Source organism: Ascaphus truei, unplaced genomic scaffold, assembly GCF_040206685.1.
Source record: "Ascaphus truei isolate aAscTru1 unplaced genomic scaffold, aAscTru1.hap1 HAP1_SCAFFOLD_1473, whole genome shotgun sequence".
NCBI lineage: Eukaryota > Metazoa > Chordata > Amphibia > Anura > Ascaphidae > Ascaphus > Ascaphus truei.
Window position 1 is genome coordinate 46535 of NW_027454359.1, and position 15884 is coordinate 62418.

Here is a 15884-nt window from a genome sequence, read left to right on the forward strand (position 1 = left end):
TTATACCGCTGACCCTATAACCTTATGTGTGTGAGACGCCCCCTTACCCCATCACAGGGGGGCGCCGCTGATCCTATAACCGTATGTGTGTGAGACGCCCCCTTACCCCATCACAGGGAGGCACCGCTGTCCCTATAACCCTGTGTGTGAGACCCTCTTACCCCATCACAGGGAGGCACCGCTGACCCTATAACCCTGTGTGTGAGACCCTCTTATCCCATCACAGGGAGGCACCGCTGACCCTATAACCCTGTGTGTGAGACCCTCTTATCCCATCACAGGGAGGCGCCGCTGACCCTATAACCCTGTGTGTGAGACCCTCTTATCCCATCACAGGGAGGCGCCGCTGACCCTATAACCCTGTGTGTGAGACCCTCTTACCCCATCACAGGGAGGCGCCGCTGACCCTATAACCCTGTGTGTGAGACGCCCCCTTATTCCATCACAGGGAGGCACCGCTGTCCCTATAACCCTGTGTGTGAGACCCTCTTACCCCATCTCAGGGAGGCACCGCTGACCCTATAACCCTGTGTGTGAGACGCCCCCTTATCCCATCACAGGGAGGCGTCGCTGACCCTATAACCCTGTGTGTGAGACGCCCCCTTATTCCATCACAGGGAGGCACCGCTGACCCTATAACCCTGTGTGTGAGACCCTCTTATCCCATCACAGGGAGGCACCGCTGTCCCTATAACCCTGTGTGTGAGACGCCCCCTTATCCCATCACAGGGAGGCACCGCTGTCCCTATAACCCTGTGTGTGAGACCCTCTTACCCCATCACAGGGAGGCACCGCTGTCCCTATAACCCTGTGTGTGAGACGCCCCCTTATTCCATCACAGGGAGGCGTCGCTGACCCTATAACCCTGTGTGTGAGACCCTCTTACCCCATCACAGGGAGGCACCGCTGTCCCTATAACCCTGTGTGTGAGACCCTCTTACCCCATCACAGGGAGGCACCGCTGTCCCTATAACCCTGTGTGTGAGACGCCCCCTTATTCCATCACAGGGAGGCACCGCTGTCCCTATAACCCTGTGTGTGAGACCCTCTTACCCCATCACAGGGAGGCACCGCTGACCCTATAACCCTGTGTGTGAGACGCCCCCTTATCCCATCACAGGGAGGCGTCGCTGACCCTATAACCCTGTGTGTGAGACGCCCCCTTATTCCATCACAGGGAGGCACCGCTGTCCCTATAACCCTGTGTGTGAGACGCCCCCTTATCCCATCACAGGGAGGCGCCGCTGTCCCTATAACCCTGTGTGTGTGAGACCCTCTTACCCCATCACAGGGAGGCGCCGCTGACCCTATAACCCTGTGTGTGTGAGACCCCCCCTTACCCGATCACAGGGAGGCGCCGCTGACCCTATAAACCTGTGTGTGTTAGACGCCCCCTTATCCCATCACAGGGAGGCGCCGCTGACCCTATAACCCTGTGTGTGTGAGACGCTTCCTTATCCCATCACAGGGAGGCGCCGCTGTCCCTATAACCCTGTGTGTGAGACCCTCTTACCCCATCACAGGGAGGCGCCGCTGACCCTATAACCCTGTGTGTGAGACGCCCCCTTATTCCATCACAGGGAGGCACCGCTGTCCCTATAACCCTGTGTGTGAGACCCTCTTACCCCATCACAGGGAGGCACCGCTGTCCCTATAACCCTGTGTGTGAGACCCTCTTACCCCATCACAGGGAGGCGTCGCTGACCCTATAACCCTGTGTGTGAGAGACCCTCTTACCCCATCACAGGGAGGCACCGCTGACCCTATAACCCTGTGTGTGTGTGAGACGCCCCCTTATCCCATCACAGGGAGGCACCGCTGTCCCTATAACCCTGTGTGTGAGAGACCCTCTTACCCCATCACAGGGAGGCGTCGCTGACCCTATAACCCTGTGTGTGAGACGCCCCCTTATCCCATCACAGGGAGGCGCCGCTGACCCTATAACCCTGTGTGTGAGACGCCCCCTTATCCCATCACAGGGAGGCGCCGCTGACCCTATAACCGTGTGTGTGAGACGCCCCCTTACCCCATCACAGGGAGGCGCCGCTGACCCTATAACCGTGTGTGTGAGAGACCCCCTTACCCCATCACAGGGAGGTGTCCCTGACCCTATTACCTTATAGTAATCCCCCTTCACCCAAGTGAAGGGAGGTATAACTGACCCTATAAGGATGGCGGCCCTATTAGTCTGTTATAATGAGGTGCGCAGTGGGCGGGGCTTTACCCTTTTGTCTGGAACGCCCCCACAGCATCGACCAATAGGAAGAATTGATTCTGCGTCTTCGTGCTGTTCCCCGTATACAGAAAATGTTCTAACGGGACCGGACGCTTCATGGTGCTGATAACGTATATCTTCCGCCTCTTTATCCTCCTGTAATCAATTAATTACACCGTAACGAGACACAGACCCTATAACAGCCCTATATTATAAATGGGAGATACAAGGGGGCTCCGTCCTATAAACAGAGACACAGATCCTATAACAGCCCTATATTATAAATGTTAGATACAAGAGGGACTCCGTCCTATAAACAGAGACACAGACCCTATAACAGCCCTATATTATAAATGGGAGATACAAGGGGGCTCCGTCCTATAAACAGAGACACAGATCCTATAACAGCCCTATATTATAAATGTTAGATACAAGAGGGACTCCGTCCTATAAACAGAGACACAGACCCTATAACAGCCCTATATTATAAATGGGAGATACAAGGGGGACTCCTTCCTATAAACTGAGACACAGACCCTATAACAGCCCTATATTATAAATGGGAGATACAAGGGGGCTCCGTCCTATAAACAGAGACACAGACCCTATAACAGTCCTATATTATAAATGTTAGATACAAGGGGGACTCCGTCCTATAAACAGAGACACAGACCCTATAACAGTCCTATATTATAAATGTTAGATACAAGGGGGACTCCGTCCTATAAACAGAGACACAGACCCTATAACAGTCCTATATTATAAATGGGAGATACAAGGGGGCTCCGTCCTATAAACAGAGACACAGACCCTATAACAGCCCTATATTATAAATGTTAGATACAAGGGGGACTCCGTCCTATAAACGGACACACAGACCCTATAACAGTCCTATATTATAAATGTTAGATACAAGGGGGACTCCGTCCTATAAACGGACACACAGACCCTATAACAGTCCTATATTATAAATGGGAGATACAAGGGGGACTCCGTCCTATAAACTGAGACACAGACCCTATAACAGTCTTATAGTGTAAATGGGAGAGACAAGGGGGACTCCGTCCTATAAACGGACACACAGATCCTATAACAGCCCTATTGTGTAAATGGGAGATACAACCGAGGCTCCATCCTATAAACGGACACAGACCCTATAAAACTCCTATATAATAAATGGGAGATATAAGTGGGTTCCATCCTATAAACGGACACACAGACCCTAAAGAAGTCCTACAGTATAAATGGAAGATACAAGGGGGACTCCGTCCCATAAACGGACACACAGACCCTATAAAAGTCCTATAGTATAAATGGGAGATATGATGGAGACTGCCCTATAAACTGACACAGAAACCCCTATAAGAGTCCTACTGTATAAATGGGACATACGAGGGAGACCCTATTACAGTCCTATATAGGATATATAGGAGCACTCACCCTATCCAGTCTGCAAACTCCAGGGTATTAGGAACAGTGGCGCTTAATAGGATTATCTGGACGTGATCAGGTAACATTATTAGGACCTCTTCCCATACGACGCCGCGCTGTAGGGTCAGAGACGTGGGGTGGTTAGGGCTGGACGGGCGGGAGGGAGCGGGGGAGGTTATAGGGCCAGGGAGACGGTCTTACCTCAGCATCGTTAATGTAATGAACTTCGTCAAAGATAACCCATTCTAAATCCCGAATGACGTCAGAACCGTTATACAGCATGGAGCTGAGAGAGGAGCAGAGATCATTATACTACAACATACAGGGGCGTCGCAGAGCGCGTCGGGAGAGGGGAGCGTTATACAGCATGGAGCTGAGAGAGGAGCAGAGATCATTATACTACAACATACAGGGGCGTCGCAGAGCGCGTCGGGAGAGGGGTGCGTTATATAGCATGGAGCTGAGAGAGGAGCAGAGATCATTATACTACAACATACAGGGGCGTCGCAGAGCGCGTCGGGAGAGGGGAGCGTTATACAGCATGGAGCTGAGAGAGGAGCAGAGATTATACAACAACATACAGGGGCGTCGCAGAGCGCATCGGGAGAGGGGAGCGTTATACAGCATGGAGCTGAGAGAGGAGCAGAGATCGTCATACTACAACATACAGGGGCGTCGCAGAGCGCGTCGGGAGAGGGGAGCGTTATACAGCATGGAGCTGAGAGAGGAGCAGAGATCATTATACTACAACATACAGGGGCGTCGCAGAGCGCGTCGGGAGAGGGGAGCGTTATACAGCATGGAGCTGAGAGGGGAGCAGAGATCATTATACTACAACATACAGGGGCGCCGCAGAGCGCGTCGGGAGAGGGGAGCGTTATACAGCATGGAGCTGAGAGAGGAGCAGAGATCCTTATACAACAACATACAGGGGCGTCGCAGAGCACGTCGGGAGAGGGGAGCATTATACAGCATGGAGCTGAGAGAGGAGCAGATATCATTATACCACAACATACAGGGGCGTCGCAAAGCGTGTCGGGAGAGGGGAGCGTTATACAGCATGGAGCTGAGAGAGGAGCAGAGATCATTATACTACAACATACAGGGGCGTCGCAGAGCGCGTCGGGAGAGGGGAGCGTTATACAGCATGGAGCTGAGAGAGGAGTAGAGATCATTATACCACAACGTACAGGGGCATCTCAGAGCGCGTCGGGAGAGGGGAGCATTATACAGCATGGAGCTGAGAGAGGAGTAGAGATCATTATACCACAACGTACAGGGGCGTCGCAGAGCGCGTTGGGAGAGGGGAGCGTTATAAAGCATGGAGCCGACAGAGGAGCAGAGATCATTATACTACAACATACAGGGGCGGCGCAGAGCGCGTCGGGAGAGGGGAGCATTATACAGTATGGAGCTGAGAGAGGAGCAGAGAGCATTATACAACAACATACAGGGGCGTCGCAGAGTGCGTCGGGAGAGGGGAGCATTATACAGCATGGAGCTGAGAGAGGAGCAGAGATCACTATACTACAACATACAGGGGCATCGCAGAGCGCGTCGGGAGAGGGGAGCGTTATACAGCATGGAGCTGAGAGAGGAGCAGAGATCATTATACTACAACATACAGGGGCGTCGCAGAGTGCGTCGGGAGAGGGGAGCGTTATACAGCATGGAGCTGAGAGAGGAGCAGAGATCATTATACTACAACATACAGGGGCGTCGCAGAGCGCATCGGGAGAGGGGAGCGTTATACAGCATGGAGCTGAGAGGGTAGCAGAGATCATTATACTACAACATACAGGGGCGTCGCAAAGCGCGTCGGGAGAGGGGAGCGTTATACAGCATGGAGCTGAGAGAGGAGCAGAGATCATTATACAACAACATACAGGGGCGTCGCAGAGCGCGTCGGGAGAGGGGAGCGTTATACAGCATGGAGCTGAGAGAGGAGCAGAGATCATTATACGACAACATACAGGGGCGTCGCAGAGCGCGTCGGGAGAGGGGAGCGTTATACAGCATGGAGCTGAGAGAGGAGCAGAGATCATTATACTACAACATACAGGGGCGTCGCAGAGCGCGTCGGGAGAGGGGAGCGTTATACAGCATGGAGCTGAGAGAGAAGCAGAGATCATTATACAACAACATACAGGGGCGTCGCAAAGCGCGTCGGGAGAGGGGAGCGTTATACAGCATGGAGTTGAGATCATTATACCACAACATACAGGGGCGTCGCAGAGTGCGTCGGGAGATGGGGGTGTTATACAGCATGGAGCTGAGAGAGGAGCAGAGATCATTATGCCACAACATACAGGGGCGTCGCAGAGCGCGTCGGGAGATGGGGGTGTTATACAGCATGGAGCCGAGAGAGGAGCAGAGATCATTATACTACAACATACAGGGGCGTCGCAGAGCGCGTCGGGAGAGGGGAGCGTTATACAGCATTGAGCTGAGAGAGGAGTAGAGATCATTATACTACAACATACAGGGGCGTCGCAGAGCACGTCGGGAGAGGGGAGCATTATACAGCATGGAGCTGAGAGAGGAGCAGATATCATTATACCACAACATACAGGGGCGTCACAAAGCGCGTCGGGAGAGGGGAGCGTTATACAGCATGGAGCTGAGAGAGGAGCAGAGATCATTATACTACAACATACAGGGGCGTCGCAGAGCGCATCGGGAGAGGGGAGCGTTATACAGCATGGAGCTGAGAGAGGAGCAGAGATCATTATACCACAACGTACAGGGGCGTCGCAGAGCGCGTCGGGAGAGGGGAGCGTTATACAGCATGGAGCTGAGAGAGGAGCAGAGATCATTATACTACAACATACAGGGGCGTCGCAGAGCGTGTCGGAAGAGGGGAGCGTTATACAGCATGGAGCTGAGAGAGGAGCAGAGATCATTATACAACAACATACAGGGGCGTCGCAGAGCGCGTTGGGAGAGGGGAGCGTTATACAGCATGGAGCCGAGAGAGGAGCAGAGATCATTATACAACAACATACAGGGGCGTCGCAGAGCGCGTCGGGAGAGGGGAGCATTATACAGCATGGAGCTGAGAGAGGAGCAGAGATCATTATGCTACAACATACAGGGGCGTCGCAGAGCACGTCGGGAGAGGGGAGCGTTATGCAGCAGGGAGCTGAGAGAGGAGCAGAGATCATTATACAACAACATACAGGGGCGACGCAAAAAGCGCATCGGGAGAGGGGAGCGTTATACAGCATGGAGCTGAGAGAGGAGCAGAGATCATTATACCACAACGTATAGGGGCGTCGAAGAGCGCGTCGGGAGAGGGGAGCGTTATACAGCATGGAGCTGAGAGAGGAGCAGAGATCATTATACTACAACATACAGGGGCGTCGCAGAGCGCATCGGGAGAGGGGAGCGTTATACAGCATGTAGCCGAGAGGAGCAGAGATCATTATACTACAACATACAGGGGCGTCGCAGAGCGCGTCGGGAGAGGGGAGCATTATACAGCATGGAGCTGAGAGAGGAGCAGAGATCATTATACTACAACATACAGGGGCGTCGCAGAGTGCGTCGGGAGAGAGGAGCGTTATACAGCATGGAGCGGAGAGAGGAGCAGAGATCATTATACTACAACATACAGGGGCGTCGCAGAGCACGTTGGGAGAGGGGAGCGTTATACAGCATGGAGCTGAGAGAGGAGCAGAGATCATTATACTACAACATACAGGGGCGTCGCAGAGCGCGTCGGGAGAGGGGAGCGTTATGCAGCAGGGAGCTGAGAGAGGAGCAGAGATCATAATACAACAACATACAGGGGCGTCGCAAAGCGTGTCGGGAGAGGGGAGCGTTATACAGCATGGAGTTGAGAGGAGCAGAGATCATTATACCACAACATACAGGGGCGTCGCAGAGCGCGTCGGGAGATGGGGGTGTTATACAGCATGGAGCCCAGAGAGGAGCAGAGATCATTATACTACAACATACAGGGGCGTCGCAGAGCGCGTCGGGAGAGGGGGGTGTTATACAGCATGGAGCTGAGAGAGGAGCAGAGATCATTATACAACAACATACAGGGGTGTTGCAAAGCGCGTCGGGAGAGGGGGGTGTTATACAGCATGGAACAGAGAGAAGCAGAAATAAAACTACAACGTACAGGGGCGTCGCAGAGCGCGTCAGGAGAGGGGAGCGTTATACAGCATGGAGCTGAGAGAGGAGCAAAGATCATTATACCACAACATAAAGGGGCGTCGCAGAGCGCGTCGGGAGATGGGTGTGTTATACAGCATGGAGCCGAGAGAGGAGCAGAGATCATTATACTACAACATACAGGGGCGTCGCAGAGCGCGTCGGGAGAGGGAGGTGTTATACAGCATGGATCTGAGAGAGGAGCAGAGATCATAATACCACAACCTACAGGGGTGTTGCAAAGCGCGTCGGGAGAGGGGGGTGTTATACAGCATGGAACAGAGAGAAGCAGAAATAAAACTACAACGTACAGAGGCGTCGCAGAGCGCGTCAGGAGAGGGGAGCGTTATACAGCATGGAGCCGAGAGAGGTGCAGAAATCATACTACAAAGTACAGGGGCAAAATACGGCACGCCTTAGAGTGAGTTGGCATGCCGCAGAGCGCATCGGCAGTCTGCGTCGGCACACCGCAGAACGCAACATGGGGGTATGTGTGGGGGCGTTATACAGCATAGAACTGAGAGAGGAGCAGAGATCATTATACAACAACGTACATGGGCAAAATACGGCATGTCGCAAGGGCGCATCAGGGGCATCGCAGAGCATGTTGGGGTGTCCCAGAGTGCGACGGGGTGTCACAGAGCATGTCGGGAGGGGGGCGTTATACAGCGAGGAGCAGAGATCCTAATACCACAACATACAGGGGCAAAATACGGTGCGTCGGGGTGTCGCAGAGCGCGTCGGGGAGAGGCGTTAAACAGCATGGAGCTGTGAGAGGAGCAGAGATCATTATACTACACCGTACAGGGGCAAAATACGGCACGTCGCAGAGCGCGTCGGGAGGGGTCGTCGCAGAGCGCGTCGGGAGGGTGACTTCGCAGAGCGCGTTGGGAGGGGGACGTCGCAGAGCGCGTCGGGAGGGGGACGTCGCAGAGCGGGTCGGGAGGGGGACGGCGCAGAGCGCGTCGGGAGGGGGACGTCGCAGAGCGCGTCGGGAGGGGGACGTCGCACACGTTGAGTCTGGGGAAAGGAGCGTTGTGTTGTACAGTACATAGGGGACGTGTCGCGCACGTGGGGGTGTCGTGCGGGGGGCAGTTAAAATATATATACACACACGCACACCCGCACACACGCGTGCACACACACACACACACACACACACAAACACACACACATACCGTAGGATCTCCGTGGTCATGATGAGGCAGGACGCCCCCGTATACAGCTGCACGTCCCCTGTAATCAGCCCCACGTCCCCAAATGTTTTCTTGAAGTCCCGAAACTTCTGATTGGATAAAGCCTTGATGGGGGAGGTGTATATAGTCCTATGGGAGAGAGTGCGAGAGGGAGACCTCTAGGGCTGGTACAGAGGGGATATACAGAGCCTGGCACCTCTAGGGCTGGTACAGAGGGGATATACAGAGCCTGGCACCTCTAGGGCTGGTACAGAGGGGATATACAGAGCCTGGCACCTCTAGGGCTGGTACAGGGGGATATACAGAGCCTGGCACCTCTAGGGCTGGCACAGGGGGATATACAGAGCCTGGCACCTCTAGGGCCGGCACAGGGGGATATACAGAGCCTGGCACCTCTAGGGCTGGTACAGAGGGGATATAGAGAGCCTGGCACCTCTAGGGCTGGCACAGGGGGATATACAGAGCCTGGCACCTCTAGAGCTGGCACAGGGGGATATACAGAGCCTGGCACCTCTTGGGCTGGCACAGGGGGATATACAGAGCCTGGCACCTCTAGGGCTGGCACAGGGGGATATACAGAGCCTGGCACCTCTAGGGCTGGCAAAAGGGGAATATACAGAGCCTGGCACTTCTAGGGTTGGCACAGGGGGATATACAGAGCCTGGCACCTCTAGGGCTAGCACAGGGGGATATATACAGAGCCTGGCACCTCTAGGGCTGGCACAGGGGGACATACAGAGCCTGGCACCTCTAGCACTGGCACAGGGGGATATACAGAGCCTGGCACCTCTAGCACTGGCACAGGGGGATATACAGAGCCTGGCACCTCTAGGGCTGGCACAGGGGAATATACAGAGCCTAGCACCTCTAGGGCTGGCACAGGGGGATATACAGAGCCTGCACCTCTAAGGCCGGCACAGGGGGATATACAGAGCCTGGCACCTCTAGGGCTGGCACAGGGGGATATACAGTGCCTGGCACCTCTAGGGCTGGCATAGGGATATATACAGAGCCTGGCACCTCTAGGACAGGCACAGGGGGATATACAGAGCCTGGCACCTCTAGGGCTGGCACAGGGGGATATACAGAGCCTGGCATCTCTAGGGCTGGCACGGGGATATACAGAGCCTGGCACCTCTAGGGCTGGCACAGGGTGATACACAGAGCCTGGCACCTCTAGGATGGGTTACCTGGTCATGTGCTTTAGGGACAGGGCTATGGCATACTCTGCCACCACGGTTTTGCCGGCGGACGTGTGAGCGGCAACGAAAACAGAGGAGCCGGACTCCAGGCACAGAACGGCTTGCTTCTGAAACGGGTCCAACTCAAAGGGGTGCTGAAAGAGGGGGAGGGGAGAAAGGGTGAGGGGGTGAGAGGAGTTAGGGAGAGGGGGAGAAAGAGGGAGAGGGGGAGAAAGAGGGAGAGGGGGACAAAGAGGGAGAGGGGGAGAAAGAGGGAGAGGGGGAGAAAGAGGGAGAGAGGAGGAAGAGAGATATAAAAATACGAGTTTCAAACATTGGCCGGACATTTCAAGGAGAGAGGCCACACTTTGGCGACTCTACAGGCATATCGACCCTGTGTTCCCAAACCCACAAGAGGGGGCGATAGAGATTGGCTCCTCCTACAGCTGGAGGCTCCACTTGTATCCACCTTGAACACCGTGGCCCCCCTCGAGGACCTCAAACCATGGTGCCTTCTCCAGCCGTTTGACCTGGTTCCTGTGGCACATCGTGGCGTAGCTACACCGATGCACGGACCGGAGGTCCACCACCCTGGCCAGCCCACGACGTTGGGGAGGCCACAGTTGATGCGGATGACGTGACCTTACTAGCCCTGCTGGTCTTAAAGTGGGGCTGGTTACCGAAGCCCGTACAAGGCGTTATCGGGATCTCTTGGGTATAGATCTGTGTGGCCCCCCGCTTATATCTACATTGGGACTTATGCTTCAGAATACCCTGGGATTATTCACGGCTCCACTCGGATGGGTCTTCGATTATATGTCTGTTATAACCATGGTGAATACACACACACACACAGATTACGTCTCCCACCTTAAAGGCCAGCTCAGGGATGCGTTTATAGAAATCTGCCACAGGGGAGGTAACGTCTAGGGGCACCGACCACTGCTCCGGGGTCACATCTGGTGGGGGGAGTGAGACCGGAGGGGCGTCCGGAGGAGAAGAGACCTGAAAGAGAGGGAGAAGGGGGTGAGAGGGAAGTAGGAAAGAGGGGGGGCGGGAAGACAAAACGAAATGTTCACGAACTATCCCTTGTGAATCCCAGAGAGGGGCGACACACAGGTCACCGCTTAGTTTGTGGGGCTTTATTAAATATAAGAAGTGATGGTCCCGACAGCAAGTTCGTAAGCGTCACAAATAGATATCTGTCACTGATGTGATTAGACGAATCACACCACACACTGCCTGGGTAAGAGGCGCAAGAGACAGATAACTGTTTCGCCTGCGAAAATAAACATTAGGTGGTCACATTTTATACGCAGGCGTGCGTGTGGAAAGCACGGACGCAGCCATGAAGATGGCGTCTGTGTAATTATTCGGGAAATTAATATACATCAACATCAAGCAAGGTTGTTTTTTTCTTCTAATAATTATAACAATAATAATTGTTTGTTCTTGTATAGCGCTGCTAGTTTTATGTAGAGACATTTTGCAGGCACAGGTCCCTGCCCCGTGGAGCTTACAATCTTTGTTTTTTTTTGGTGCCTGAGGCACAGGGAGATAAAGTGACTTGCCCAAGGTCACATGGAGCCAACAGCAGGAATTGAACCAGGTTCCCCTGCTTCACACTCTCAGTGCCAGTCAGTGTCTTTACTCGCTGAGCCGCTCCTTCTCCCTTTTTCTAAGTGGTAAAACTGTTGGCCTAGTAGCTGATTTACGACAGGGGGTGGGGGGTCTTCTAGGCGTTTCCATGCAGAAGGTCTGGGCATTAAGGTCGGCATGCGGGAATAGAAAAATCAGAACTCAGATGTGCGTTTGGCATCAGACACGCGAATTCTCATCTTTCTGCGCCAGTGACCTCTCTGGGACAGGACCTATAGGACATGTGGTAACGTAATGTATAGGGGTTTCTGTTTTATCCTGTTATTTTAAGAAGCTGTTCTGCATTTTATTGTGATTGTATGTTCCTGTAATAATCTTTGTATGTAATCTAAGCAATGTGTTTTTGTATATTAAAGCCAAACATTAATAAGTGATGCTTTGGGCTCTGAATGAACTGTTGCGCGCTCTGGAGAGAGTATTTACATTTTCGGACACATTTGGCTACAACAGATTTTTGTCTGTTAAGGGCATCGTTTTTCTTTAATAAATAGGGACCCGAGACCCTGGCAGATATAGATATAGAGATATAGATATATATATATACATACCAAGAAAAAAACACTGCTGCGCTAGCCGGAATACCAGACCACAGGGGTGATAATTGCACACAAATAAATGTCCACATAAAAACCACTAATACTTGTGTAAGTACATCTCGCTCAATAGGCAAACGGCAGCTCGCGCATGCGCCTGTCAGCACGTCCTGAACAGCAATACCGGCTCCCTGCCTGTACCAAAGGTGTGCGCAAGCGGGGAGACTATAGAGCCTGTTACAGATGCGTTATTTACATCAGTTATGCACGTATATGACGATTGCAGTACAGTACATGCATCGATAAGTGGGGAAAAGGTAGTGATTCACTTTAAGTACATTTTCCCTTTACATACATGCTCCGGTCCCATTGCGTACGTTAATGCGGGGTATGCCTGTACATATATACATATATATATATATATATATATATTTTTTTAATGTTTGAAGTTTTTGAAATATATCCTGTCATCACTTTATGTTTCCCTCATGTTTCATCCCTCTCTCCCCCTCCAGCCCCTTAAGAGTTAATGATTATAGCAATCAATTTGCATTCAGGTGTTTTTAATGTGCTTCATTTTATTATGGCATATATACATGTATGGTATCTTTGCTAGTACAGCTTTATCCCCTGAGGAAGTCGCATGTCGCGACGAAACGCGTAGGGAAGTAGCTAGCACTGGACTTCTTTATTGTTATCATTCATACTTTGAGCATTTGCATCTTTTGCTCGATTTGGAGCCTGTCCGTCCTCCATCACGTTTGGAATCCTGATGCAGGAAGTCTGACTACGTGTCAGTGTCCTACAGTACTGGTGGACACGGGCTCCCGCGGGATTACAACCAGGAGGAGATCAGGTGCGCGCACACCCTCCCGGCATCCACGACAGGAGAGCGTTGGACACCCCACATGGTACACATCTACGGAGGCTCCATCGGGTGATAGTAAAGACTCTACTTATCGTCTGATTTTATTTTGCACAATGTAAGTGTCCGTGACTCACCTGCACGTTTATTTCATTATTAAATGACAGTATTACGCTATGAGAGCCGCGCTGTCTTCTTTTATTTATATATATATATATATATATATATAGAATCCAATGCACAGCCGGCACACCATATGCAAGTAAATAAGTTTTGGTGCTTATCCCATAAAGCAATAACAGACCATACGATACCGGTTGCAACACGACATCAAGGGACAGCACGCAGGTAAGTAAATCAAAAATGTTCTATATTTGATAGAAGACACAAAAAACGACGTTTCGGTCCCCCAGTGGGACCTTTCTCAAGGTGGTGCACCACCTTGAGAAAGGTCCCACTGGGGGACCGAAACGTCGTTTTTTGTGTCTTCTATCAAATATAGAACATTTTTGATTTACTTACCTGCGTGCTGTCCCTTGATGTCGTGTTGCAACCGGTATCGTATGGTCTATATATATATATATATATATATATAATTACATCATTTCTCGGGTGGTGGCAGCGTATAGATATGAATGCAACTGAGTAAGGGGTTATTAGTAACTCATCGAAAGTACCTTGCGGAGGCGAAAGATGAGTTGGTTAGAGTAGCCGTGTATATTATTATTATTATTATTATTATTATTAACCCTGGTTGCATATCTAAGTCACGTGCTCACGTGTGCGCCGTTCTTCATAGTTGTTATATTGGGACGGATTGATGTGAGATATTGTTCATTTGAGGAACCTTTGTGAAGGTGAAAACTTGGACACCCTTGTCCCGTAGGCAGGTCACGTGCTCACAGGTGTGCCACACGTGACAGATACATATTAATGATCCCACTGCATACCAATGAGCACCAATACATATTAATGATCCCACTGCATACTAATGAGCACCAATACATATTAATGATCCCACTGCATACCAATGAGCACCAATACATATTAATGATCCCACTGCATACTAATGAGCACCAATACATATTAATGATCCCACTGCATACCAATGAGCACCAATACATATTAATGATCCCACTGCATACTAATGAGCACCAATGCATATTAATGATCCCACTGCATACTAATGAGCACCGATACATATTAATGATCCCACTGCATACTAATGAGCACCAATGCATATTAATGATCCCACTGCATACTAATGAGCACCAATACATATTACTGCTCCCACTGCATACTAATGAGCACCAATACATATTAATGATCCCACTGCATACTAATGAGCACGGATACATATTAATGATCCCACTGCATACTAATGAGCACCAATGCATATTAATGATCCCACTGCATACTAATGAGCACCAATGCATATTAATGATCCCACTGCATACTAATGAGCACCAATGCATATTAATGATCCCACTGCATACTAATGAGCACGGATACATATTAATGATCCCACTGCATACTAATGAGCACCAATGCATATTAATGATCCCACTGCATACTAATGAGCACCAATGCATATTAATGATCCCACTGCATACTAATGAGCACCAATACATATTAATGCTCCCACTGCATACTAATGAGCACCAATACATATTAATGATCCCACTGCATACTAATGAGCACCAATACATATTAATGATCCCACTGCATACTAATGAGCCCTGATACATATTAATGATCCCACTGCATACTAATGAGCACTGATACATATTAATGACCTCCATTAAATATTAATGACCACTGCTGAATATTAATTGGGTCTGTGCCCCTCTCACCTTCACTCCTAGCTCCTCTAGGCTGTTAGTACGGGGCAGTTTCTCCTTCTGCTCCTCCTCTTCCCCGCCAGCTGCCGTTATGCCCTCCCCTCCGTCCTCCTCATCACTGGACTCAACCAGATGGAAATCCTCCAGGGACCCCAAGAGGCTGGTGAGGGGGAGAACTCCGGAGGGTGGGCGGGCACCTGCATGGAGAGAGAGGGGGGAAAGCTATGGTATAGACCTAGAGTTGCAAGACTCTGAGCCTCTAGGATTGCACACAGACAATGTAGTACTGTTTGTAGTAGCTATGTACTGTTTGTAGTAGCTATGTACTGTTTGTAGTAGCTATGTACTGTTTGTAGTAGCTATGTACTGTTTGTAGTAGCTATGTACTGTTTGTAGTAGCTATGTACTGTTTGTAGTAGCTATGTACTGTTTGTACAGTAATGCAGTTACCTGGCTGTTTGAAATTAATTCCGGTTTTCCATCCGGGAGGGGTCGTTAAGAGATCTATCAGGGGAAAAAATAATAGGGTCAGCAGTGCCTCTGTCTGATGGGATAAGAGGGCGTCTCACACACGGGATTCCTATAAGATAATAGGGACAGCGGTGCCTCCCTGTGATGGGATAAGAGAGCGTCTCACACACGGGATTCCTATAAGATAATAGGGACAGCGGTGCCTCCCTGTGATGGGATAAGAGGGCGTCACACACGGGATTCCTATAAGGTAATAGGGTCAGCGGTGCCTCCCTGTGATGGGATAAGAGGGCGTCTCACACACAGGGGATTCCTATAAGGTAATAGGGTC

General features: G+C 51.1%; 1 protein-coding gene across 1 annotated transcript in view; it reads right to left on the reverse strand.

The window, feature by feature from the left end:
• Nucleotides 1-15884, reverse strand: part of SKIC2 (SKI2 subunit of superkiller complex) — a 54190-nt gene that overhangs the window by 27741 nt on the left and 10565 nt on the right. The window contains 8 exon segments of the mRNA XM_075581668.1: nt 2225-2371; nt 3656-3762; nt 3848-3932; nt 8986-9132; nt 10194-10339; nt 11055-11189; nt 15095-15279; nt 15533-15586. Of these exon segments, the coding sequence (XP_075437783.1) occupies nt 2225-2371; nt 3656-3762; nt 3848-3932; nt 8986-9132; nt 10194-10339; nt 11055-11189; nt 15095-15279; nt 15533-15586 (1006 nt within the window).